This window comes from Melospiza melodia, chromosome 13, assembly GCF_035770615.1.
Source record: "Melospiza melodia melodia isolate bMelMel2 chromosome 13, bMelMel2.pri, whole genome shotgun sequence".
NCBI lineage: Eukaryota > Metazoa > Chordata > Aves > Passeriformes > Passerellidae > Melospiza > Melospiza melodia.
The window spans coordinates 9,277,590-9,305,389 of NC_086206.1; the positions used below are offsets into that span (position 1 = coordinate 9,277,590).

General features: G+C 42.9%; 2 protein-coding genes across 2 annotated transcripts; one reads left to right on the forward strand and one right to left on the reverse strand.

Moving 5' to 3' along the window:
* Positions 1 to 714: 714 nt before the first annotated feature.
* LOC134424176 (borealin-2-like) lies at positions 715 to 7,294 on the forward strand. Its single transcript, XM_063167726.1, has 10 exons — positions 715 to 871; positions 1,117 to 1,245; positions 2,198 to 2,238; positions 2,596 to 2,656; positions 3,298 to 3,365; positions 4,162 to 4,229; positions 4,873 to 4,911; positions 5,980 to 6,112; positions 6,321 to 6,407; positions 7,156 to 7,294. Exons 1-10 carry the CDS (start codon positions 715 to 717, stop codon positions 7,201 to 7,203), a joined length of 831 nt encoding a protein of 276 aa, XP_063023796.1. The 3' UTR covers positions 7,204 to 7,294.
* A 744-nt stretch (positions 7,295 to 8,038) lies between these two features.
* DNAJA2 (DnaJ heat shock protein family (Hsp40) member A2) lies at positions 8,039 to 19,228 on the reverse strand. The gene is made up of 9 exons (XM_063167727.1): positions 19,101 to 19,228; positions 16,351 to 16,410; positions 15,207 to 15,427; positions 13,849 to 13,929; positions 13,403 to 13,536; positions 12,008 to 12,204; positions 10,448 to 10,592; positions 10,150 to 10,277; positions 8,039 to 9,648 (listed from the first exon to the last, which is right to left on the reverse strand). The coding sequence occupies exons 1-9, from the start codon at positions 19,176 to 19,178 to the stop codon at positions 9,460 to 9,462; spliced, it is 1,233 nt and encodes a 410-aa protein (XP_063023797.1). The 5' UTR covers positions 19,179 to 19,228; the 3' UTR covers positions 8,039 to 9,459.
* Positions 19,229 to 27,800: the final 8,572 nt, after the last annotated feature.

Consider the following 27,800-nt stretch of genomic DNA (forward strand, 5'->3'; position numbering starts at 1 on the left):
TCAGCTCTGAGACAGCGCCCTTCCTATGGAGCCCAGAGCCTTCCCAGTGCCTGGGGGAGCCGAGCACCGCCTGGCCTAGCCCTGGGCACAGTCCCCGGGATGGAAACGCTCACCTGCTCCATGCAGCTCCTGAGGGCCCGGGGCGGCTCCAAACAGGAACAAAACAGCGCAATTCATCTGTGTGTGTGTGTGAGAGAGAGAGCCTGGCCAGCTCCTGCAGGGCGGAAGGATCATTAAATCGTGGAATCATGGAATGTTGAGGGGTTGGAATGGACCTTAGAGGTCAACTTGTTCCAACCTCCCTGCCTGGGCACGGACAGCTCCCACACGGCTGCTCAAGGCTTTATCCAGCCTGGCCTTGAGCACTGCCAGGGTTGTGGCATCACAACATCCCTGGGCTCCAGTGTCTACCACCCTCAGAGCAAATAATTCCTCTCTATTATCTAACCTCAGTTTCCCCCCTTTCAATTTGTACCCATTCCTCCTCGTCCTGTCACTTACAGGCGCCAAGGCCTGAGGCACCTCCGAGAGGGGCACTCCTGACCCCCCCCGCTGCCCTCACGGCGTTCCCTCCCTTCTGACTGAGCCCGGGGACCGCGGGCTCCGCTCGTCCCCCGCCCGGCGGCTCCCGGCCGCCCCTGCCCGCCCCGGGGTGTGTCCGGCCGGTCCCGCTCCGGGCACGGCTGCGGGCACGGCTCGGCCCGGCTGTCGGCCATGGCCCTGGGGAAGGCCCCGTGCCGGCGGCGCAGCAGCGACTCGGGCGTGGAGCCGGACCGCGGGGCGCTGCCCCGGGACAGGGACCGCGGCGCGCTCTCCCAGAAGAAGAGGGACCAGCGCATCGCGCTCTTCCTCAGCGACTTCGACCAGCAGGGTAGGGCCGGGGCTGCCCGGGCTGGGGAGGGAACGGCGGCTCCGGGCCGGGGTCGCCCCCTCGGGTAGGGCCGCCTGCCCCGCGCCCGGGTTGGCGGCTGATGGAGGCTCCAGGCGCTCTCACTCCCCGCTCGGATTTCTCCGGATAAATCGCTGTTTTAACTTTCTTTTATAGCGCGGTCTTGCAGTGCTTATACTTGGAAACATGTAACACGCGTGGCAATAAGAGCGTGTTTTGTTTTAAAGCCAAGGAGCACATCCAGGAGATGAAGAAGGAGCTCGATTCGCTCTTGCAGACAGCGGAGAAGGCGTTTGCCGTGGAGCTGCTGACGATGCCGGCTGCCGTGAGGAAGATGAGAAGGAAAGAAGTGCTCGGTGAGGGTGCTCGGGTGCGGGCAGCGGAGTGCCCGGGGCTGCGGGAGAACACCTGGGAACTTGCTGCCTTTCGTGGAAAGGTTTGCTTTGTCTGCCCTGTATTTTAAGCAGATGAGCAGTGCTGTTACCCAGCAGATGCTCCCTGACCACTCCTTTTCAAGTAGACTGATCTGAGTAGCGCAGGGTGGAGAATTATTTGGTGACTAGTCCGGAGAGTACTATTACGCGTGCACTTAAGTAATCTTATTTAAAGTCTGAAGAGACAAGAAATAATTACAAACCTAGTGTTTTCTGTGTGTAAAACCAACCATTTTTGTTCATCTGAATCTGTTCATCGTTAGCCACTGAGATTATTTTCTCTTTGTCAATTTGAACTCTCCTGGGCCATTGTAATCTGGTCATATACCTGTGATGATAAGCAAACAAGTTTAATTTTAACTCCCATTGATGCAGAGGTTTAAGACGTGTACACTCAGCATCAGATGTACATTCTGGTGAGAACTGATGTTTCTGGAATCTGCCTTGCAGCTGGAAATTGCAGGGGCCACACAGATATCAAACCTTAACCTCTTGAAGAACTTGAGTTTACTGTAACTGAGTATGTGTTTTGGTGTCCTTCTGGAGAAACTTCTGCCCAAGAGCATTAGCTGTCTGCAGTGCAGCGTGAGCGTGGGGTGGTTCTTTGAATGTGGGGGATACCCTGTGTGCCTACACTCAGGATTCTTTCAAGGATAAACACTGACATGGCCTCAGATTTTCGTTGTTGTTTTGTAGGAGTGATTTCCTACAAGACTGGAATCTTGTTCAAATGTCACACATATGCTGACCTAGGGTTACCTATTTAACCACTGTAATCCTGAATTACTGTTTGGCTTCTGAGCCCATAAGAATATGAAGATAAAAATTATGCAAGTAATAGCATCTAAATAAGTTATAATTTCTTGAGTTACAGATTTGCAAGGACGGGAGGAAATGGCTCTTGCTGCTGCAGTGGTGAGTGTGTGTTTTCAAATCTTATCACAGTTTACAGAATAGAATTTTTCTCTCCCTGCTGTAAGTACTTCAGACAAATTATTTCATTTGGCTGTGTGTTTAAATAGAAGATGATATGAAATGACCCGGCAGCCAGCCATGGTGCAGTTATGAACATTACCTAAAGTTTTAGGATCTTCTGCTGGCAGAAATTCAGATGTTTCCATAAAAAGCTAAAAAAACAACTGGTGTTTAGCTAATCCCACTTCCTGTCAGTTGCTTTCATGCCCTTTTAGTTCACTGCCTCTTGTAACATAATATGCATCTACTGGGAAAAATACTGACAACCTTCCCTTGTTGGATAAATATATTTTTCAGACTGACTGCTCTGTAGAAGACATGCCAAATCCCAAACTGGTGAGGACCAACAGCAAAAAAGGCAGGTCAACTCATTAATACATAGCCCGTAGTTCCTGCATTTTTTTTTTTTTTAACTGGTTTGAACTGAGCATTTGTAAAATTAATGTTAAGCCTGAAGAATACAAGAGGGAAAAGTGCATAACAGACCCCAAGCATTCAGTGTGGAGGATCATGAGCTATGCTACTGTAGAGGTACTTTAAAGCATGAGACAAGAGCTTCTCTCCTTTGCAATGTATCAGGGGAAGTGGTGAGAAGAGACAGATTTAAGGCTTTACAGTGTAGCAGGAGAGTTAGGAAAGCTACCCGTCTTTTCTTAGGTTTCCCTTAACATTCTGCCCATTGAGCTTTGTAGGAAATACAAATTTTTTTTCATATTCCCAAATATGCAGTAAGGAGGATCCTACCACTGGTTGTAAATCTGTTTTGTCTGTGGGCTGAGGGATTATCTGGGGTCTTGTAACTGAGGGATTATCTGTGTGTCCCAGTGCTGCTGAACACACAGAGTTTGCTCTGACCTGTGTCCCAAGTGAATGACATTGGATGGCACAAGGGCCAAAGCTGTCCATGGAGGGGAATTGGGCTTCAAACATGAGGCTGATGTGGTGTTTCATGCTCTTCATGAGATCTTTATTTTCCTTGTCTTGCTAATACATTTATAGTTAAGGTAACTACAATTGTTGAATATGAAGATAGCAAGCACAGTTCTGCAAAGAAAATAACTAAAAAAGTAAGTTTATTCTGTTTTTATTCAAAAAACATAAGGACTTAATCAGTTTTGACCTACCACAAGCCCTGCTAGATCCATGAGAAGGCAGGCTGGTGCTCTGCTGTCTGTTGGAAAAGTCAGTTATTTTAAATGCAATTTATTTGAAGTTAAGCAAGGCTAACTGTAATTATTTTCATAATGAAATATGGTATCTGCACTTCTAGTGACTAATAACACAGGCTGGCAAGTACTGGCATGGTCATTCTCTCTTGACTTGCCAGTAAATCTTGATGGTTTGAAGAACCATATTTTGTTGAAACTTTATTTTTAAATCAACCTCGTGTTTAATCCATGTTTTTCTATAACTGAGTAGTTATAGCATTCTTGTCTCTAAACCAAATCAAGTGTTTTAGTTTTGCCACCTCAGTCTGTCTGGGCAGTGCAGCTCCTCAGCCAGACACTGATGTAGCAAGCTGATAACAAATACAAAAAAGATTCTGTGCAATTACAGACTTCTACTGGAAAAAGGCTTAGAAGTTGGAAGGGTGTATATTAGGTGGTTGGTTATACAAAACTTCAGTAGGAATAAATATGTTTTGGCATTATGAAACTTCTTTTAAAATGTATATTTGGCATTTTATATATATATATACATATACATATCCATATACATATATATATATATCAAAGGCAACACTATGGGGCTTAGCTACCCTTTTTCAACAGGGAATTTTTACAGTATTGTTCCTGCAAATACCTATCATTTTGCTTTCAAATGCTACCTTTTTTAACTGCAGTCTTATATATAAATTTTTAGATCTCCAAAACCAGGTCACTGGTTTCACTGGCCTCAGGTTTAAGTGGCAAACTGAACTCTCTTTCTAGGTAAGACTGATCTTTGATAGCTTATTTAACTCACCTGAATTTTTGAGTGCTGAACACAATTATTTTCAAATATAGTAGCTGAGATTTGAGCCCAAAGGGAATACATCTGACAAGGATTCTCCCTTAACCTGAGATGCACTGCGGTGATATGAACCTGAGCAAAAAAGCACCTGTGGTTGATGAAGGTGCAGTTCTGAACTGAGGGGAGCAGTACAGATTCCCAAACATTACTAATGGAAGAGAGCATGTAAGGAAAGCACCTTTGCTCTGCTAGTACTGCTGAATTGTTCTGTAATAAACACTTCACTTGGGTATTGCAGCCCTCCCTTGCTCAGTAACATGAATTATTCTTGTGTTCTTGTACGGTTTTAATCCCACTGTGTCATGTTTACCTCAGGAGGGCTTTTTCACATGTTTTTCACACTAGGTCCCTGTCATGGGGCACTTCAGCATTCTCTAATCCACTTCTACCTTCACCCTAGCTAAAACTTTACAGTAAAAGTAGACGAGGAGGAAATAAATAAAAATAATAAACCAACAAAATGAAACCCCCAACAAAATACAAAGCAAATAGCCACTTCTTTAGTGTCTGCTGCTAGTGCAGCTTGCAGAAGGATGCTAAGTCTCTTTGTTTTCATTGCAGTGCCACAAATCTCAAAGCCACTCCAAAGGGAGCTAGAAGGTAAGGAGATTTCAGTTTGCTCCTAATCAATAATTTTGTTCAATACCAAGACACTATGTATTATTATCAATGTAGATAGAATAGATCTTTGTGGTCTGCCACTAAATGTGACAGTAGGGGTGCCAAACCAGTTACACCTCCTGCCTTGGGTGTGGGTGTTAGCTTAAATTATTGTGGAGGCACAGGATTTGATGTCCTAACTAAGTCAGTTAAAAAAAAAAAAGTAATTAGAGAATTAGAGTATAAATGCTATTCTCACTATTTACAGACTTGCATCTCAAACTGGTTCTCAGAGCACAACCTTGATTAAAATGTCACCAATAATGCTTTGTTAAAAATAAACCAATCCCTACAAACCCCTCAACCAAATACACTGATAATCAGTTCTTGGCATCTTGAACAGTCAAGATTTTTAGTTAGTATCATTCTGCATACACTACAGAGTTTGCTTTTGGCACAAGCTGAAGTGAGGGGGGTGAACAACTTAAATGGGTCCTGAAAGCAGAAAGTGGTTCAGTTTCACCTTGGCCTGCTATAAATGTCAGAGGCTTGTTTCCATGCAGAACACACCCAAATCTTACATTTTTAAAGTAAAATAATAACTGTTGTATAATAGAAACTTAGGCATTCTGCATGGCATAAGGCACACCCTGTGCCTCTGAGAGGTAGCAGCTTTGGTATTTATTGATATCTCCCTCTGTAGTAGACAGATAGAGGACATGTCTTATCTTAAGCCCTGAGGCACAAAGTTTCCTCTTTCCAAAACTGTAAACATTCACTGCTGATATTGGAGAGTGGATATTCTTGTTACTGAGTGGCCAAAATGTCATCTTGTGTCACAGGCTTACAAGGTTACTGCAGTGCCAGGGTCATAAAACCTTACCCAGCAGTGCCTATAAGTGCTGCTCATGGTTGGGTTTCTGTAGTCTGCTGGCAGAACTGGAAAAATTTAAACATGACTGCCTCTCTCCTACGTGTATTTCCTACTACTGGCATTTATTTCATGCTTGAAAGTTTCCAGCAGAGCACAGAAAGTTAACCTCAAAGTAAATTTTCATTGTTTTCTAGTGCTGGATTACAACAGACTGTCTCAAGAACTTTACCTGCCAGTGGAAGAGCTCAAGGCATGTTAAAGAGAAGTAAATCAGTACCCCAACATAAAAGTGTTCCATTTGTCAACATTCCCCTGGCTGATGGACAGGTATCTTTTTTTTTTAAAAAAACATTTTCAACTGACAGTAGTTGATCAATACATATAGTGTGATAGTTCTTGCTATTCCTAAATGAGATGCTGCTAAGCGAAAGGAAAATGGTTGCCAACGTTCTGCAATGTACAGAGGAGCACACGAGTTTCAGAGAAGCTGGGCATGCAAGAAAAATTTTAATCTTAGAATTGTTTCTCTTCACAGACACTGTGCACGGCTGGTGGAGACCTCCGCAATATTGATGTGCAGCTCCTAAACCAGGACACAGTACAGCACATCCATAACCTGGTGGTAAGCCTGAACTAGGAGCCTTAGAGATCTGTGCACTCACACACCTGCTCCCAGGCTTTCATCTCACATTCTGGCATGAATGCAAATTTCAACTCTTTGGAGTTTAAGCCTCAACTGGCTGGCATCAGTTGGAGGGAGGAGGGAGGGAAGAACTGCTGCACATGGATCATGTGTAAAAGGAATTGCACTTACATAAGCACATGCAGTTTGGTGACAGTGGAGGGATCACAGGAGCATAAACTCTTCCTTCTGCACTGCTCTGGTGGCTGTCCTGCCATGTGAGCAAACTGCCACTCCCTTATCTCTTATTCACAAAGGCTGACAAAGCTGCAGCTCAGTTCTGAGTCTTCTTATAATCCATAATTCTGTGGCCCTTGCTGAGTAAGAACTACATACCTGGTAAGTCCCTGCTGCAGTTGAACAGGAACTGCCTTAATGGGTGTGAGGCAAAATAAAGAGCTACAAAGAACGTTGTAGCACCTACTGCCCAGCCCTCCTGAAGATATGGGTACCTGGACTATTGTTTGAAGTAATAGGAATTATCCAGACGTGAGAGATGCTCACCAGTTTACAGTTGTGCAGGTATAGAGTCAAGGTAAAGCTCTGGGAGCTGTTCTGTGGTTTTTGTTATGGCCCTGCCTCCATGGGCACAGTGGGGAGTGAGTGCTCTCTGCTTGCTTTAACAGTAGGGACTTTTCTTCCAAGTTCTTTTGGGCAGCTTGAGCTAAAATGAATTTTCCCCCCTCAGAGTGAGCTGACTGTCCTATGTGGAAAGGTAACACCTAAGCCAAGTTAATGGAACTGTCTGGTGACTACAGAACATTGGTGACTGCTCTTGCCTGCTGCCTCCCTAGTGTTGAAATAATGTCTATTATGTCTTAATAAAGCTGTATACTGCTTATTAAATGTTTATATAAGCTTTTATATCATGTGATGTGTCTTATTAAGTTCCTGTTATGAAGGACAGCAAAGCAGAAGAAAATGATACTTTTTCTTTATAAAAGGCTTAGGTTAGGTTTTAACTAAGTTCACAGCAAAATGAACAGTAAGAGGCTGTATATAGGAAATAAGTTTCTCTAATATCAACTCACAAAGAAACTGAAATACAAGGTATTAAATTTTTGAACAGCCTTAAGACATTTTAATAACTTCAGGTATGTGGTAGCATGTATGAATCTAACACAGGAATAAAATTTATTTCCAGTCTTGTGTGTGACATGACAGTAATGCACAAGATGACAGGTAAAATTAGAATTTATCAGGTGCTGCTGGCAGGAGCCCAAATTAATGCCAGCTGGGGACTGAAGCAGAACTGCCCTACAGTGATCAGCTCTTCCTCCACCCCTTCACTTCAGCTATCATGAATCCCTTCCTCTCTTCCCCTTCAAAAAAGCCACAGAACCTGAATGGGGATTAAAGGTTTAGAGAGTTACTCTATTTTGCAAGGACTTACAAGCAGAAGACTGGTGGTGTAATTGTTTAAGCATTGCAGGTTACAAGGACTGACTCCTTGGTGAGAGCAGTCAGGAGAAAGGATCAGCATATAACCATGGCTTCACAAAAAGCAACCCCAAGTTTTAATAAAGGAAAATAAAAGAGCCACTAGAGAATGCCACATCATAAGTCAGTACTGAAATACAGATCAAACAGTATTTATTTTTGCTTCATTTTTAGAGTCTTTAACAAGGATGTTCAGCAACACTCAAATGCCAATGCCTACCCAAGCACATTGAAACCCTTGGAGTTTGTCCCTCCAACCTCATCAATAAAGTGTCAACAACTATCAGAAAAATAACTAAACAAGTCACACTTCAGATTTGTAAAGAAAAGTAGAGCTTCAACTTTCTCACTTAAACAGGAGAGAAACCTTGCTATAGAGGCAGCTTACCAACCCAACACTGTTCATGCACAACAGTTCCTTAGTTAAGGTCACATTTTTGCTTTGTTCTGGCTTTTTTGCCAATTAATAGTAATAGAACTGCAGCTGGAGATTTTAATATCTTCATACTTAAACCAAAGTGCAAACTACTAGAAAAGTAACAAAACCATCTACATTTTTTACGTTTCCAGGTTAAACAATTCTTTTTTTAACCTGGAAACATTTTTCTAGGAAGTGAGGCTGAATCAGACTTTGAATAGGATTCAAAGGCTAAGAGAAAGACACCATTATTTCAAAATTTAATCATTCCCCATTTAAGGGGTTTGTTATCTTTAGACTGAATTCAGATATCCTTGTGTTTTCTTCACACAAAGGAGACATGGCTGCAGCCTTCCCTGTGCCCATTTTAGTCATCTCTCATTTCAGGAAGAGACTTGAATGTGGCACACAATTGTTATCCAACCTTCACCTAGTCTTAAGGCAGCTTCAGCCTCCCTGTGTTTATAAAATGTCTATCATCTACATAGTCTCTTCATACACAGACTAGTTAAAGCCACTGGAAAAGTAAGAGTTACAAGGCAAAAGAAATATATTATACACCAACTGCTTTTATTTAATTTCAGAAACCGTTCACAAGATGGTAGAAAAAAAACTTACAACCACTTCTAATTTAGTCTTTCATTGTTCCCAGTCAGCTCTAAACCCATTATGTGCAAAGCCCATTTACCATGCATCTAGATGATAGATACAGGCTATGAAATTCTTGATTCTACTTGTAGCAGCTTATGCAGGTGCAGCCAAATACCAAGCCTCAGGACAAATTGTACACAAACTTTACAATGTAGAATTTGAATTTAAAATATGAAACTTAAAATCTACACAAAACTGGTAAAAATCAAGCACAGATACGAGGACAAACTTAAAACCCATGTGAAAAGGAGTCTCGTCTTCCTTTCAAGTGCTTTATTCTGCTACACAGTCAAAATGAAGATGTAAGCTTGTGGTTAGTTTAAATTACACTCTGTAGATACTATAGACCAATTTAAAAGTTACACATACAGCAATAGATGTCCATTGGTTCATCTGGATTACTTATACAATCCAGCTGGATTGTTGAAAACAAGTCAGGCAAAATTTGAAAGAAAATCCTTGTGCAACTTTTTAGACAAATGTTTACTGGTGGGCACACTGTACCCCAGGTCCATGATGGCTGCTTTCTTCATCAGAACTATCATTATAAGCTTCACGTCTCTGGCCACCACCTGAACCACGAGTGGTATCAAATTCTTGAAGATCTACCTCTTCTGCATCACCAATTACATTGGGAAATTCTGGTCTAGCTGGCAGAAGATCTTCAAGTTCCTGCCCCAAAGAAAGAAATGCATTCAGTATTGCATCTAGAAGACCTAAATCAAGTGACTGGTTTCCCATATCTTTGAGACACCTCTAAGAGCAGGTTTGGCTTACAAGTCTATGCTGATGAAAGCCCTGAATTGCAGAGTCATTTAAAAGCATTTGTATCAACTGGAAGACACCACTTCAAGAAAACCAACAGCTCCACATATCATCTACCAGAAGTGCAATCAGTAAACACAGTTGCACTCCATAAACTTATCATACAGCAACAGAAAGATTCTCCTCCTGCCCTCATCTGTGTACCATCTGCACAGCTCCTAAATACAGCTTCCACAAATTCATATTTCAAGGGCTATTTCCAAGTAACACATGGCCCATAAGAAAGGTTAAAAGAACTTTACTCACATCTGAATTTAAGCACTGAGAGCAAGCCCATGAGGTACAACACAGGCTCTTTGCACACTCTGTCAAGTAAGACACCACATTTTTGCTTGAACAGCTACTTACTGAAAGCTTTTCTGGGCTAATCCAGTTATTTTCAGGAAACTGAACATCAAATTTAATGTAGAGATCCCCTTTCTCAAAAGGATTGCGATACTGTGGCATTCCTTCCCCTCTGACTACACGAATAGAACCTGCAATTCAAAGAGAAGTAAAGTAATAAAGTGCTGCTGCAGAGCCACTCTCTCTCCACACAGCTCTGTTTCCCCAGCCTGGGCTCAGTTAACAGGACAACAAGGGTGGGATTAAGTGCTGAAGTGTCACAAAAGCATAATCAAAGAAATCCTTATCAGCTCAGGCCTACCTGGTTCAATTACTTTTCCAGGAGGATATTTAACCACAATCTGACGTCCATCAAGGTGCTTAAATGTGAACTGAAATCCACACAGTGCTTCAACAAGTCCAATCTTGTGTGTCATATGCAAGTCATTCACATCCCGCTGGAACACCTGGGAAACAAAGGAGATGTCCTTTCTAGTACTGCAATCACAACTCCACCAGACTCATCATTGAGAGTTCATTATGATTTATCCTTAAAACTCAATGTCAGAGCAACAGCCTTTGTATGAAGTGAACCTGATTCCATTAATTCAGATGGCGTAACATGCTTGGGAAGTTTGTGCCTGACCAAGTGTCATCTAAAACAAGCCAAACCACACCACACACCAAGGTAGGATTCAAATTAAACCAGGCCTGTACAGCAGCCCCAACTTTCACCTCCAACATCTTCCACACAAGCAACCTATAAACAAAACTGACAACAGTTTGACACTATTTCACCTGCACTGGAGCATATAAACCACATCTTCATTTTTCAGCTCTTGTCCTCAAGCATTTCAGCTTTAGCTCCCTTGACCTACAGCAGGACTTTGATCACTTAGTCCATAGCTGCGAGAAGAGATCTTTAGGCCACAGAACTCAGGATTCTTAATCAGAGTAAATCTTAAAATTTGTCCACTGGCAGACAAATGGATAGTGGACATTTGTCCACTGAATCCCATCTCAAGAGAAATTTTAAGAACAAAGTCTATCTAGTTTTACTCACTAGGACAAAGTACAGACTGGCAGATTAGCAGTCCTTGACACAGCTTTGAAAATCTTACAAAGTACCTAATGAGCAGATAATTAATATTATGTCCTTAATATTTGACTGTAGTTAAAATTTGTACTCCATGCTACTCTATCACAACACAAAACTCCTCAAGTGCAACACACAAACTGTTTCTTATTTCATCATAGCTATTAGAATTAAAAAAGGAGCAGTCACCTCAACTCTACCCCACATGATATTTTAACAGAAGATAAATTGCAACATTTAATTCCAAAGTGCAGTGATTCCAGCATACAGTGAACGGAAGTCTTACCAAACCAGTCTAAAATAATAATGTTTGTTTTGTTAAGTTAATCAGCAACATCACCATTTTGTGTTACTTCCAGAACCAGAGTAGCAGACACAGAAAGCACCATTTGGGGGTTTTATCAGGAGTTCCCTGCCACGTCACAAGACATGGAAAAAAGGCACGCTTAGAATTTTGTTAGTGTCACAAGCAAAGCAGACTGTGAAAGTGAACATCCTGAATGGCTCTTCACTGTTATCAAAGTCAGTCAGAGCTTATCTGAGCAGCTGCCTCTTGCTAGCATTAGGAGGCACCAGAAGCTGCCAGTCCCCTGGCTAAGGACTTGCCCAGTTTTTTCTGGCTCACCATGAAAGCTGTGTTACACACTATAAATCTATTAAAAGCTATTCCCCATCTCTCCCAGAGCTGCAACTGTATCAATTACTTTAAATGAATGGCCATCTATAGAACTTAAATATTAACAAGTGGAATAAAAGGCATTTAAAAGATCAACTCAAAAGCATTACCTCATTCTCCTTCTCTTGCAGTAAAAGGACAATATCGCCTGGTTCCACTCCGGGAGCCTGATCTGCTTCTCCACTGAATGTAATTCTTTGCCCATGTTTCATGCCTTTATCTACATGGACTTCAAGTATTTTTACCTCTTTGATCACCTTCTTCCCTTCACATTTTTTACAGCGGTCTTTTTCATTAATTACTTCACCTAAATAAAGACAAATTTTGAGTTCAGAGATCTTGACATAACTGCATCCAATTCCTAGGAAAAACTATTTGAAAGCAAGCTGAAGAATTTCTGCAACACAAGTAGTGATTTCAATGTTGCTTTATGAATTCCTCCCAAGAGGAAATCTAGGCTTCATTTATTCTAGCTGAGAAATGGGGAAGGAAGAAAAAACAAAAGTTCTCTGACTGCCTCATCTCCCAGAATATCCCCACAAGACAGTCCTGGGTAAATGCAGCCAGCAGAACTAGTCTTGCATACAAAAACAGGGAAAGAGAGCCGGTCACATCAGATTTATCCCTACAAAGGTAATTACTGTTTCCAGCAAACTGAAGGGTGACAATTCAAAATGGCTTCAATGCTCTGTTCTACCTCACCTTTATTTTTCCAGTGAGCTCTTGTCTCTATACACAGTAACCAAAGTATTAGGGCACATGGACTGTAAGATTCGGTACTAAGTGCCACAAGCAGATGCCTTTGGCTTAAAACATTAAGCTTCTCACCTTAAACCACCTTTCTGTGAAACAAAGCATAACATTATGATGAAGTTGAAACTACAAAATATGTAGGTTAGGCATATGAAATGTTAAAGACAACATCATTTATGAAATGTTTTGACAAGTCACAAAATACAACTCTTTGTAGCTTGAGTGTTGTGACAAGTAAAATCATCCACAAGGTGATGTTATTACTCTGCCAACAGCAGAATACATAAAAAGAAATCACGTGAAGTGCTGAACTTGCTACCCCTAATCAGAACCAATTCAGGCAAAGATATCATCTTAATTTGAAGAAGTTAAAATTTCAACTTTAGGTTCCCATTTTTAATCTACGATTGTCCTTGGATATGAGGAAATGCAAAAAGACAAACAGGTCCTAAAATAGCAACATCCTGGTTTTTAGTTTAACACCAGAGTAACAGCAGTAAGTAATATTTGCATCTAAGTGTTTTTAAAGATGATCAATCCTTACTGCTTGAGCTTGCAGGCTGTTTTTCAGTACATTACACACTGTAAATCTTGCTGCTGTTCTGAGTGAAATCATTTCTCCATGCTGCCACCAGAGTGAGATGCAGCTGACTGGGAAAGGGTAGAAGTGCCCTGGATAAGTTCCTCCCGAGATTTGAGCAGGAGCTGGATCCAAGCAAGCACAGTGAGGAGCAGAGCAGAGCCTGGCCTACCTTCTCCGTTGCAGTCGGAGCACACGGACTGCATCTGCTGCACCATGCCCGGGGCCAGCTGCCGGATCATGATGCGCACGCCCCGGCCCCGGCACGCGTTGCACTTCTGAACGGAGCCGGCCTTCCCTCCCTGCCTGCAGCACACAGCACGGGGGCATCAACAGCAAGTTCTTCACAAAGACTTCAGAAACCCCTGCAGCAGCAGGCCAGCATGCCCAACTGCACTGCCCATTACAGTCAGGCCCTCCGCTCTCCCACCCTTCCCCCACACAAAGCCCCTGAATAGTTCCAGTTCCATCAACAGCATCATTCAAGTTCAACAATTTGCTGGTCAGAAAACAGGCTCCAGTAAGTCAAATACTGATAAAGATCTGACACAGGAGATCCTTCATTACACTGTCTGCCAACAAAGCAACCAGAGAACTCAAAAATACAAACAAACTTACCCATTACATGCACTACAAAGGACATTCTTGCTAAGTTGTAGTTTAGTTGTCTTTCCATTATACAGATCTTCTAAAGAGACTCTACAAAATAAAGTATTTCTCCTGGGTTATCATTTAAAAACTTATTTCCCCCATGTAATTAAAATACTTGCCTAGGACAACTAAACAAGCAACCTATTTCCCTAGTTAATATTCCTAACAAGACTACATCTGCTATCAAAATAAGATTTTAAGCACCATTTTAGCTTCCCCAAAGAGTTACTGAAAAAACAATTTCCATACATATCAATATACACTTGATACACAATATAAATCTGAACATAGCTTTAGAGAAAAGCTGTAATTTAATCAGAATAAACCAGGTAGGATTGGTTGTATTTCTCAATAGGAAACAAGCTTATCTAGAATTTTAGGTGCTATTATACAGTCATAATTAATTTCTACCAGGCAGGTGAGAAACAAGCCTCTGTAAACACTCCACACAATAATATAGTCTATTGCATAAACAGTAATAACACAGAGTACTTACTACTGTACTGGGTTTTCCACTTTAGTGGGGAGGTGTTAGCATGTCCCCAAGGCCACTTAACCTTTTAGTGTTCCTCCTAAAAGGGTTTGTTAGTGGACCAAAACTTCAACTTAGTGTATTGAGTTGTATTAAGAACAGGTTGCCTGGCATCAGTATTTACAAATAACAACAAAATCAAAGCTCATTAATAATCCATCATGAAGTACCAGCTACAAAACAGAAGTGAAGCTAAACAGACTTGGCCAAGCACAGTCTCCCAATCACAGGAAAGATGTTGCTTAACTGAAGTTGTTAAAAGGGACCTGCTCAGCAGCCAAAAAGCCAGCCATGACTGCAAGAAGAGATCTCCAAAACACAGATGTGATATTCAAGAATGGCTTTGAATAAATAAACAAAACCAAAGCCACTACACACACTTTTCCATTAATTATGAGGTTCAACTATAGTTCCAGCTGGCACTGCCCTATGAATTCAAGTCTTTCCAGAGCACCTCCACAGACCAGAATTTGCCTGGTGAGTAATACTTGGCTGTTGAAGGCTTTTCCAGATTAGAACTACCAAACATAATCAGGGAGCAAAACAAAGAAAATAAAGCGAACAAAGTACATAATTCAAATAACCTGGCAAAGTATTTGGTAGTTTCTAGATTAACCAACCAAGGAAAGTAACTCCAGATGACTGCCCCCTGCTCTACACACAACATGCAGCTCTGAAGAGCAGTGCAGACTGCAGAGGATCTCAACTGAGAAGTGTATCAAGAACAGAAACCAGCAGAGTTTCTATGGTCAGGAAAGCTTCAAAGCACAAGATGCAGCATCAAGGTACTCACTTGAGTGGATGCACCATATCTTCTCCTCTTCTTCTACCATTGCGACTTCTACTCTGGCCACCCATGAAATTGAACAATCCCCCACCAAAGATATGGGAGAAAATATCGTCCATGCCACTGCTGCCGCTGCCTTCCCGCAGCCCCTGCTCTCCATAGCGATCGTACAGCTCGCGCTTCTCAGGATTTGACAACACTTCATAGGCAAAGCTTATTTCTTTGAACTAGGAGAGGAAACACAGTCAAACAGTGCATGATCATTTAGAACCTAAAGGCAGCATTTTGTGAGTTTCTCCCCCTGCATGAACCCCTATCAATTAAGAAGGTACACAATGAAACACTCTTCCCTCATTTTAACACAACTTAGACTTAGTTTTGTTACATCTTACCATAAAATATTTTACTGCAAAACTTGGTTGGCTTTGTTCTTTACTAGCATAAGACAGATTTCTTCCAAATTAAAAAAAAATCCAACAAAAGAAACCCCCAAGTACACAACAGTGCAGAAACCAAAAGGCAGAATATCCAACAGTTACATACTAACAGCAAAGGCTTCAACATGTTGGGCACTTCAAATACACTAACAATTAAGTAGCTTTCTGAAAGGTATATTAATGTATTTGGCAAATTAGTATCTTTTCATGGTTATCTCTGCTCACATCTAAGCAGCCATCAGAACTACAATTTGGTTAAAGATAATCAGCTGAGTCAACTTAATTGATGATTTTTAAATTGCTTTTAGTGTAACAAATCTAATTCAATCTTCCCACACATGTAATTTGGTTTATGCTGCAGCAGTTTTAGGAATCTCTACACATCCGTTTCTCCATGTTGGAAACACTTGAAAAATTGACCACTTTTTTCAAATTCCTACAGATGCCATGAGCAGATGACATTATCTCAGGAAATGAGCAGCAGTTTTTTCCTCAGCATTACCTTCTCAACCAATTTGAGCCAACTGCTGCATTTTGTCAGGAGGTACACTGGCTGATGTTGAGATTGGGGAGAAGCCGCCCAGACAATTCTGCCTCTCACAGTACTGCTTAACAACTTAACCAGCAAGCCCCCAACACCTGTACTCAGCTCCTTAGATGTTAGTGTAATGGAAAACTTAAGGTATTAAAAAGAAAAGATGAATCTTTCTTACTTTATCCCCTGCATTTGGATTCTTATCAGGATGGTATTCCTTGGCCAGTTTTCTGTATGCCTAGTTGAAAGAGGTAGAAAATTATTTAAAATTTCCATTTATCAGTTCTTTTCTTTGAAACTCAAGTAATGTCCCCAGGAAGATAGAAAATCCTAATAAAGCAAAGTGTAAATATTATAATGTTTTAAAGTCACTAATATATTGATACAACCTAAAAATATTTTAATATGGCTATGTGCATACATGAACCAGACTCACATTCACACACAGCTATGGCACACAATAGCCAGAACTAGTTCTCCTGCTTATCCTCATAAACTTACAGGGAGAACCCCATCTGATTTTCATTGAAATGACTTGCTCTTCAGAACCCACTCAAACCCAACACCACAACAGTAACTTTGAACCCTGTTTGTCTTTGCCCTCAACCACAGCAGTTCAGTAACAACAAAATGGCTGCCTCAGCTTCCACTGAACCCTAGAACCACTCCTCACAATAATCATTTCCTTCTTCCCCACCTATCACTGATGGAAGGGTTCACCTCACTCTGAGCCCAGTGCATGAGTTACATGTGCAGAAATGTACACAGCACTGCTTTTATTTCAGTTCTGTACATCAGCAGGAGTAAGTACAGCCAAATCCCCAGAAGGGACTTTCCAGGCTGCTTTTTTCTGACCAGCACTGGCATTCTGGACCACCACTGGTTCTTCAGCAGCCCTTCACCTGTTCTGCTTACACCTGAGAGGATCAAAGCAAACAACAGGCAGAGACTTCTCCCACCGGAGCTGATGACAGTAGGAACTTCAACCCTTCCTCTACTGCACCTCAAGACCCCTCAGAAGCAATCAGGGGACAGATATTAACAAATTACATTGTATACAGTCTTTTATTTTTCAAATTACAACTATTATCAAAGCTACAGTGATGCAACGGCAAAAAAATTAAGGTATCAATTCTTGGAGAGGATTTTTCAAACACTTTATTTCTGAATAACTGAGCACCTAAAGAAACTCTTTAGAAACACAATATTAAGATCTTTACATAGAAAGCTTTACAGAAATCACAACTTTTCGGCTTCTGAACAAATTTCCTTTTTTTTAGATCCATTCAGTTATTTCTCATTATTGACTTTATCTTGAAACACTCTGTACTTCTGCATGCAGTCAAGACACAATAAAGAACTAGTAAAATAAAAACAATGTTGATATTACAAGCCTAATATTCTAAAGGAGAGTAAGTGTAAAAACCAAAACTCATACATCTTATTGGAAAAAATCACCCATAAGGAACAAAGCATAATGTTCCACAAACCTGTGTATTCTATGTCATAATGGATGTTCTCCATATATTTTAAGTATAACAACCAAGAAAAAAAAGCAAAACACCACTAAACTGATAACCTAAGGAACATTATCTAATGAGGAAAAAAGGAGCTTGCAATGGTGATCTTTAAAAAGAGAAAACCCTCACATCTTTTCTGATAACAGCATTCCAGGCCAGAGCAACTCTTACAACTACCCACGGCCCTGAAGGAAGCCATCACTATTTCATCAGAACCAAATCCAGAATCAAGGTCTACACTGGGAACATATATAACTTCAGTAAAAGTTAATTCAGCCACTGTAAAAGCCTGTTCTCTCAGCTCCTTCAGACCAAGATTCGTTTTCAATATTTCTATACTATTAGACAGGTTAAAATATCAGATTTTAAAGCACCCATGAAACCTCTCCATGACAATAAGATACACAGGAACTCCTTGGTGTTGCAGACAGCTGGAAAATTTACATTCCACGAATAGCCTAATATGTGGTAATTAATACTGGGTGGTGCAGGCTATCCTAGGAGAAAACTGCTCCGGTTTTCATTCTTAAAGGACACAGATAGCTTTAAGCGAACCCTGTAATAAATTGAAATATTCTGGTGGGCAGTGCTGTACACTAAACACAACCTCCTCAGCGCCTGCCCTCCATCTCCAGCACAATTTCAGCGCTGCAATCGCCGAGCCCCGCACAAATGAGGCTGCCGCGTGCATGACGGGTAAGGCGCAGTTGTTGGTGCCAGCACCACCCACCCGCGGAAGCCTCTGCGAGTGAACCGTCTGGTTCATTCTCCTCCCTCACGTGGAAACGGTCATTAAGGCCTCCACAAAAAAAAAAAAAAAAAAAAAAAAAAAAAAAAAAAAAAAAAAGGACAAAAAGAAAGAAAAAAAAAGTGCTTCAAATACTACAGGATGGAATTGCTATAGTGACGACCTGGCTCCAAGTTTTCACCTCCCCTCTTTGTTTACCTCGCCTTCCCGCGTTCGGCCTGGGAGGAACCGCAACTATGAGCGAAACCGAATCCTCCCAGGGCCTGCACGTGGGGCAGACAATGGCACCGGTGAGGCTCGGCCCGCAGGGATTCTCACCCCCGAAGAGCCCTCGCGGCCGCGCTCGGCGCGGTGCGGCGGGGGCGGGATGAGCCGCGTTCCGCCCGCGCCCGGAGCCCACGCGGGACGCGCCGGGCCAGGGACGCGGCCGGGCCCCGCCGCCCCCTCCTCCCGCCGGGCCCTCGCCCTGCCCGCGGCCTCTCCGACCGCTCGGCCCCGGGCGCGGCCTACCGAGCACCGCGCCGCGCCCGCAGCGCAGCCCCAGCCCCGCCGCCCGCGGCTGCCCCGCTCGGCCCCGCTGCCCTCGCCGCCCGCCCGCGGGGCCCTGCCCGGCCGGGCCCAGCACCCCCCCACCGCCCGACCTCCGCCCCTCCGCCGCACCTTCTTGAGTTCATTGTCGGAGGCGCCGGGCGGCACGCCCAGGATGTCGTAGAGCTTCGTGTCGGCCACGTTGGCCATGGCGGGGCGACGGCGGCGGGGCCGAGCGGGGCCGGGCGGGCCGAGGGCGGCGCGGGCAGGGCCGAGACCGGCGGCAGGACACGGACACGGACCGGCCGCGACGTCACCGCGCACGCGCTGCGTCACCGCGCCGCGACGCGCGAGGCGCGCGGCCCCGCCCCCTCGGCGGCCCTGACCCAGTTCCGGCGCGGCGCGGCAGGGGGCGCTGTGGGGGCCCTGAGGGCACGGCCGGCAGCGCGGCCGGGGCTGCGCAGCGGGAACAGCGGCCTCGGCTGTCCCGCCCGGAACCGCACAGAGCCGGCGGCCCGGAGAGCGCCTCTGGGATCGTCCGGTCCCACCTTCACCGAACACTTCCATGTCAACCAGACCCCGGTACCGAGTGCCCTGTGCCGACTTAAACACCCTCAGGGACGGTGACTCCACCGCCCTCCCTGGGCAGCCCGTTCCAGTATCTGTGAAAAAATTGGCCGTGATATCCAACCTGACCGTCCCTCAGTGCAGGTTAAGACTCTTCTCGCATCCTGTCACTTACTGCCTGGGAGAAGAGCCTGACCCCACCTGGCTGCAGCCTCCTTTCAGTGAGTTGTAGAGAGTGATAAGTTCACACCTGAGATTCCTCCAGGCTGAGCCCCCTCAGCTCCCTCAGCTGCTCCCATCAGACCTGTACCCCAGATTCTTCTCCAGCTCCTTCAGCTGCTCCCATCAGACCTGTACCCCAGATTCTTCCCCAGCTCCTTCAGCTGCTCCCATCAGACCTGTACCCCAGATTCTTCCCCAGCTCCTTCAGCTGCTCCTCATCAGACCTGTACCCCAGATTCTTCCCCAGTTCCATTGCCCCTTCTCTGGACTCCCTTCAGCACCTCAATGTCCTTCCAGAACTGAGGGGCCCAGAACTGGACACAGCACTCGAGGTGTGGCCCCACCAGTGCTCTGTACACTGGGACAGTCACTGCCCTGGTCCTGCTGGGACAATCCCTGGGACAATCCCTGCCCTATTCCTGGTACAGGCCAGGGGCCATTGGCATTCTTGGCCACCTGGGCACACCTGGCTCATGTCCAGCCTTTGTTGACAAGCACCTCCAGGTCCTTTTGCACCAGACACTTCCCAGCCACTCTGCCCTAGCCCTGAGTGCTGCAGGGTGTTATTGTGGCCAAAGGGTGGGACTGGCATCTGGTCCTGTTGAACCAGAAATGCCAACACTGTTGGTCTTGGGCTGAAATTTTGAACATGAAATGCCACTGTCTGTGCAGCCATGTCCCCCAAGTCCCCAGCTCCTCCTCCCCAAGCATGGCACTGAGGAGCATGGGGCACCTGCACCCCAAGCTGCTGCCTGTCCTCAGGCATCAGTGGGTTTTCCTGCAGGGACATATTGCCAAGTGGTTAGAAATAGCACTGGTACCCATCTGCTCTGGTTTTGTGCTTTCTCCACTGCTGGGATCTGAAGCACCAGTTGCTGTGTGAGGCTCAGAGTGACTCACAAAGTGTACCAACCCCAAGGCTCCAGCTGGGCACCACTCTTTGCAGGCAAATAAAAAGCTGGGTTGTGTTTAATTAGATGTTTGGCTCTTCAAACTGGGCTGGGAGAGCAACTGCTAAGCCCTTCCCTGGCTGCAGTCTCTTGGTTGTTACCCCCTTGTTGGGCAGGGGCTGCTGGAAGGTTCTAGGAGCTGTGGCAGGTGCATGGCTAAAGGTGATGCTATGGGGTCTGCATAAGGGCAAACCCCAAAACTGCCTTCTTGCTTTGTGTCTGGGTAAAGCCAGGCTGTGCCTCAGAGAGGATGCTCCCTGAGGAAGAGGTGAGCGAGGCTGAGGCCTGAGGAGAGCCTGCTGGGAACAGATTACTGGCCTGACCTGTGGGAGAGAAGAGAAAAGGCCCTTTCAAAAGATTCTTGTGCTTGTGGCACAGAGATTTGAATGGGTCCTTTGCCTCAGGGGGACAGATCTGAGTGCCTGAAGGCTTCTTCCCTCTGTGTGTGTAGGGGTGCCCTTCATGGGGACACAGCCTGTGGTTGCACAATCCTGGGGCTGGATTGGGAGGTTCAGTCTGCTGGTGGCTTCTCTGCTGCTTATTGGGAGGGTGTTTTTGGGGCCCTAAATTCCATCAGTGTGTTTATTTGCCTGTAATGATCTGCTTCAGCACATGATGGTTAATACCTGCCTCTGGGGCTGCAGGTGTGGCAGCAGTCAAGAGCTTCAAAAGAAAATGGAGACCAGTTTTGGAGGGAGAAAAAGAGTGGCAGGCAGAGAATGGCTGCTGGGAAACAGCCATTAGTCTGTTATTACTAATTACTAATTACTAATAATTAGTAATTATTAGTCTGGTTCAGAGATGCACAGAAAGAAAGAAAAGTCCTTGTAAGGAGAGGTATTTTTCATTGGTGTTTTTGGAGGTTGCCTGTACAGCCTTTGGGAATTTCATGGTTTAACCTACAGAACCAGTAAGGCTTCATGATTTGGTTTACCTGTGCATCACTTTACTTGGTTTCATCTAAATTAATCTGCTCTAAGAACTCTCTGCTGTGCATACATGGCTTGACTATTTTAGATTGTATTTGCTGACAGATTGATGTGTTTCTAGAGAAGATAGTTTTTGTCATACAGTTGGGTTTTTTTTTTTAGCAGGCAGTCAGGTAGGAAGAAAAGTTAGGAGTGTGTGGAGGATTGCTTCTTTGCCCTACAGCTCAGATTTGGTTTTTTAGGTGTTAAGCAGAATCAGCAGACTGATATAAGCAGTATTTAACATATAAGGAATGTTTAGCATACCATAGTGTTTATGTTTTCTTGGCATTAAAAAATTAAAAATCTAAAGCTCTGAGAAGGTGAGTTGCTCAAACCAGTGAGGTGCCATTCTTATCTGTGCCTGTGGGGAGGAAGTTCACTGCAGGGATGATTGAGCCCAGACTTTCCTGTCCTGGCAGCTGGGTGGCTCCTGAGGGCACCTGGCACTGTGAGGCCGTGCTGGCAGGCAGAGGTGAGCCAGGGCTGAGGGCTGTGGGGAGCTGAGCTCAGGCCATCAGCTGCAGCACAGCCCAAGGAGGCACTTTAGAGCAGCTTGCTTCTTCCCTGCCAAAACAGCCAGGTCTTTTACTACAGGCCTGGTTTATATCTTGCACAATCAAACTAAGCAATAAATAATATGAAAATTCCTCTGGGATGAAACTTTGCATTTTATTTTTAACTGGAGCTAAAGAATCCTAGGCTGGGATGATTAGCTTTTTATTGAATTCAAATGTGGATGAGGAGCAAGGTGGTGTTTCTTCTTCCTGCACTCTGCTTTTACCACAGACTTGTGAGCTGCACTGACAGAACACATTAGACACACAGCTGGCCATATCTCACATTCAAATTGCTTTCAAAATATCTTCAAATTGAGACTTCCCTTGGAATCCAAAACTGTATCCTCCCCCACTTCTTTTGGTATCATTTGCACATTCTTTGTTTCCTTTGTATGTCTTTTTCATTTTTAAAGATTATTTTATTCTTCTTTCAGATAAGAGCTTTTCATTTAGTTCTAATGTATTATTATCACACTATGATAAAAAGCAGTAGCTATATGAATGCTTGTTTGTTTCTAAATAGACTGCACAATTCTCAGCTCTTTGAAGTATTGTTTTATCCTTACACAGACACCAAAAGGGACTATTCAAATCCAGTTTTTGTTTCAGGCCTCTTTTTCATTCTTTATATAAAACAAATTTAATTTCTTTTTTAAAATGATGCTTTCTTAGAAATATAATAATATTGATCATGTTCATCACTGCAAAAATTGGAAAGACCTCAATTTCATGTTACTACAAATGAAATAACCCCTGTTGAGGCTTATTTATGAAGTTATTTTATGTATTCAGTGTGGTCTGAACATGAAAATATGACTTGGCATCACTAACTCCTGTTTTATTACTAAACAATCAAATTTAAATTTTTTAAAAAAAGGTGTTCTGTTTAAATACTGTTAAAGAATGCAGTTACACTGAAAAAGATGATTGCTGAGCCTCTGTAGCCATTCTTTGAAATGTTTTTGGTATCAGCTTTCATCAGATAAGGCAGTTAGTGTATCCTGCCCACTGTCTAAACTCTAGACCCGTTTAGCAATGGAAAGCAAGCCAGTGAAGAACAAAGAAAGGAAATGACATTTGTGGAGAATTTGAGGGCTCTGAGGAGCCTGTTGGGAAGAGGGAGCTGCACAGGGCACAGCAGGCAGAGGCAGCCAGCTGTTCCCTCGGGGAGCAGGGGGAGCTTGGGCAGGCTCAGAGCAGCTCTGGTTTGTTGTCCTGCCCAGGGCGGGTGATGAAAGCCAGGGCTCATCAGGAATGAGCTGCACTCCTCCTTCCTTTGGCCATTTCCTGGCCCTGTTTTTGCTGTCATCACACCTCTGTTTTTCCAGCGCAGGCTCCTCCCAAATAAACAATCCACCCCTGATGACTTGTTGCACATTGGCCCCAGTTTTGCTCCATCTGCCCTCAGATTTGGGTTACTCAGATAATGCCAGCCTTGTATGGTGTTAGTGACACGGTTCCCCTGAGGTGCTGACCTTGCATGACTTTAGTCCTGGAATGTCCCTGGCAGTCCCTTCCCATTCTCTCTGCTGTCTGACAGTTTCTCCTCCAACTCCTCCTTAAGCACCTGTGGCACCCTCACAGCACTATCTGTAACTTTTGTCACCCCCTCATGGTGTTATCTGTAATTCCCAGTGATTTTTTTTTAATGTCATGTCAGTAGTTCCACACATTTTGTGCAGTTCACTGAATCTCATGCCAACACCAACTCCCTGGTCTGTCCTTTGCCTGCAACCCCAACTGAGCATAGCTGAGAAAAAACCAGAAAGTTCCTTACTTTTTATCTGAGTGCTGGGCATGTTTTCCTTACAAAATGAAAGCAGACATCAGCGAGGAGGGGAGCACTGGCAGGTAGTGCTAAACAAGATAAAAAGCCTGAACTGTGGGGATCTGAAAGGGGAGCAGGGAGGGGGTGAGCTAAAGGGATTTTCCTTCTGAGTTAGCTAGAAGAATTTAGGAGTTCTGCATTTTTAAATGCCAAGTTATCAAGGCACTTGGGCTTTACTGGTTGTTTCCATCTGAAGGGCATGTGGCAAATAATTTCATTCTTGTAAATAAAGTGTTTTGAATTTGGATTTAAGTTTTGGAATTTTTGGGTGTAGAGTCAGAGATTGAGGGGAAAGTGATTTAATTTCTTCCTCACTGAGAGATTTCTCTGTGATGAACAGTGTTAAGTGTTATGTATAGACCTTTTTCAAGACTGGGAGTGATCAGAAAAATATACCAGTTAACTTTATTAACCTTATCTTTTCCTAATTAACTCTTGATCACAAACCTTCCTCTGTGAGCCAGAGCAAGATAAATTGAAAGTTTCAACACAGCTTGGCACATGGTGTCAGAGCTGAAGTTATGGAGTACTAAGTTAGATTATCAGGCTGAATTTATAATGGTCTTTAGCAAGATGAAAAGCTTTTTTTCCTAAGCTCAGGAAAAAGCTCAAAAGGATTGTTATTTTATCCTGTAGTAAGAGCTGGATGAGTAAAGAAAAAAGTGTGTATGTGTATAAAAAGTTAAAAGTGCGTGCATGCATATACACATTGAAAAGTTGACATTGCAAGGACCTTCCTTCTCCATTTGAATTGCAGCTGATTGCAACCCCTCTCACTGATTTCCCTGGAAGCTTTGTACTAGGCAATGTCTGAGAACAGTCTGTGCATTTCTGTCTGTGTCTTAACCCTGGATAAGCATCAACACACTACTGTTTTATTCTAATCATCATTTTTGGTATTGTTTGACAGGTTCACCTTGTGTAATTGGCTGCCTTGTCTGCTGTTCCTGAGGTGCCAAACCTGTGCTTTGGGGGATTTCTGTGGAGTGCAGAGCTTATTGCACCAGAAGTGTGGTACAGGTATGTTATATGGATATCAATACTGAAAAAAGGTGTTGTAAAAATTAGTTTCTGTAAGGAATCAGTGTTTCACCTTAAACAAAAAGGAGTGGTTTTAAGAAATTTTTCTTAATAGCTTTTAAAGAGCTTAAGACTTGAGAATGTTTGTGAGAAGTTTATTTCAAACCCATAATTTGTATCTAAAACCAGAAAAACCAAAGCATCTTTGCTGAAACATGATTTGGGAGGAAAAGTATAAAAATCAATGCTAAGGGAAGATCAGCCAGCCCTGTTGCAGTCTCTCTATTATATAAGATTCTGAATGAAGTCCAACTTCCTCCTTTTTCTAATGTAAAGATCTCAGTGCTACTGCAATCATCATAGTAGACAAAAATGTTTTTAATAAGGTTTGTGTTTGGAAAAAGTGTTTCAATTGATTAGGGTGCAATAGTGAATGTAACAGCTGAGATGTAAGAAGCGGCTTTGCTGTTTGCTGCTTTTAGTTATCACAGTTTGTAGTATAACTGTGTAATGCCTGCATTCACTACTTTGTATAAGAATTGTCTTTTTTCCAGTGTTGGAAGAATTTTCTTTTTTCCCTGAGTTGGAAGCATGCAATCTTTTAATTTTACTGACAATTCAAGTTCACTTACACTCCAGGAACTCTTCACAAGCATCACACTGAAGCCCTGCTGGTTGTGTGCACTTAACTCTGTGTGGAGTCAGAACAAAGCACATTCCTAAGATAAAGGCTACATTTGGTAATTACACCTGCAAACCCACCATCTCTGCATGCGCACAGATTTACACAGGTTTTGTATTTCATGCTTAAAATTTGGATTCAGCTAAAGTTTGCATCTTTATCTTCTTTTAACAGTCTCTCCTCTTAGGGCCTGGTTTCTGTAATGGATGGAAACATTCTCAGTGAAAAAAACCATTCTGTCATTTACTACTTTGTGGTGTATCTGTTCTTTATGAGAAGGCCTGTTCTCAATAAAAGCAGAGTAACAATGACATTTTCCTGTCACATGAATGTAAAGATCCTGTTGCTCCACCTTTAGATGTATTTAAATGTTCCTGAAGTATCTGCAGCTGTACCAGGCCCTCTGAAAGCAGAGAGAGAGGGGAATGGCTGTGAAGAGTGGTGGTAAGGTGGTGCTGGACTGTACAAAAATTTAAGCCAGGATGAAAGAAATTGTTAGAGAAGGTAACTGGGTACAAACAGCAGTTGTTTAATGTTTACTTATTTTAAGAATGCTTTAGCAAAACCACAACCCAACAGTAAGGTGGCTTCTGGAGGCAATAAGCTGCCTCTGAAAGTCCATCTGCTATAAAACAAACCTTTGAGAAGAAAGGAGGCAGCAAAGATGTGAAATATTTTGAGGCTGGGACACGTGTCAGCTGTACTGGAAGTATTCTGTAGAAACAGTTCACTGAATAACTTATTTATTCTGTAGAGGAAACCACACCTGCTCATCAGCCTACACATAAACTATCTTAAACAAAGCCAGCCCTGCTTCTGACAGAGTCTTGTCCTTCCACAGGGTAAAGAGATTCCTGAAAGTTGTTATGAATTCCAGTTGGTGATGAATTGGGACTCTTTCATCTATGCTTTAAGCTTATATTTGTAATTTTATTATAGCTAAGAGTCAAATTATTAATAGATCAACAAATTTATAGTCAGTGCTTAGGAAATGCAGAAGGAATTTATTGGAAACTGCTGAATATCAGGTTTCCATTTTCCATTGCACACACTCTTCCCAGTTTACATTGTGTTGCAAATAAATTAGTTTACACAAAATATTTCACTACAGTTATTTTTGTGAGTGCAAAGACTACAAAACAAATAACAAAGAATAATATTTCATCTTCAGTTATGAAGGCATCTGCATTTTCTCTTGTCCTTTATATAGTCAAAATTTTGATGTCCAGAGTTATGTGTTATTTTGGAGGAAGTGCATCTGATAAAAGTTTTATGTACAAGATAGATCTTTGTGCTTGGAAAAAATGCAGAGGATTGTCACATTTGAGGCTCTCTAACATCAAACACTTTTACAAGCTGGAGCAGTATCTCTTGACTGGTTCAAGAATGCTGTTTCAGAGCTGTGTACTAAAGGGCACATCTGTCCTTATGAAGAGATTTTTATGAGTTTGCTTAACCATGCACCAAAACCTATTGCATTATTTGTTGTAGTTCTAAAGGTTACTTCATAACTTTAGCTTCAGACTTGTTCCAGTTGATCTGACTTTTACCATTTATTTCAGCATAAGTGCAAGTCTGGAGCTTTACCCAATGTCAGTCTGATCTTTACCAATTTGAAACATGTTTGAATAACAAGTTAAAATCAGAAAAGTTTTTTATCTGTCACTGAAGTAATAATGTGGACAGAGTATCTGAAAGTGAGATTTTTGCCTTTCAGCTACCACCAATCTCTGTAGGCTGCAGGAATAATGCAGAATTTAGGGGAGAGAAATATTAAAATTGACTTGCAGATCCTCTCTTGTATTAAAAGCAGGAATTGTGTATTCATGCATCTGCTACCTTTGCACTCTCTGAAAATGTGAAAAATAACTGTTAGCTTGTTATCATCTTCATTGTGCTTCTCTTGAATAATGACTCGTTTCTGACTTCTTCTGAGAGGTCTGGGAAGGGAGAAAGGTGAAGAAATAAAATCTCTTCCTGTGTTACTTAATGACTTTTTTTTTTTTTTAATTTGAAGTGGGAGAAAAGGCCTGAA

Excerpts from the sequence above, each read along its gene's own strand:
- LOC134424176 (XM_063167726.1), top strand. The coding sequence starts at position 715 with ATGGCCCTGGGGAAGGCCCCGTGCCGGCGGCGCAGCAGCGACTCGGGC. Across the intron at positions 2,239-2,595 it reads TGGCTCTTGCTGCTGCAGTG|ACTGACTGCTCTGTAGAAGA; the intron begins GTGAGTGTGTGT and ends TATATTTTTCAG. Across the intron at positions 4,230-4,872 it reads AAACTGAACTCTCTTTCTAG|TGCCACAAATCTCAAAGCCA; the intron begins GTAAGACTGATC and ends TTTTCATTGCAG.
- DNAJA2 (XM_063167727.1), bottom strand. The coding sequence starts at position 19,178 with ATGGCCAACGTGGCCGACACGAAGCTCTACGACATCCTGGGCGTGCCG. Across the intron at positions 13,930-15,206 it reads GATATGGTGCATCCACTCAA|AGTCTCTTTAGAAGATCTGT; the intron begins GTGAGTACCTTG and ends TTTATTTTGTAG. Across the intron at positions 13,537-13,848 it reads CTTTGTAGTGCATGTAATGG|GCAGGGAGGGAAGGCCGGCT; the intron begins GTAAGTTTGTTT and ends TGTGTGCTGCAG.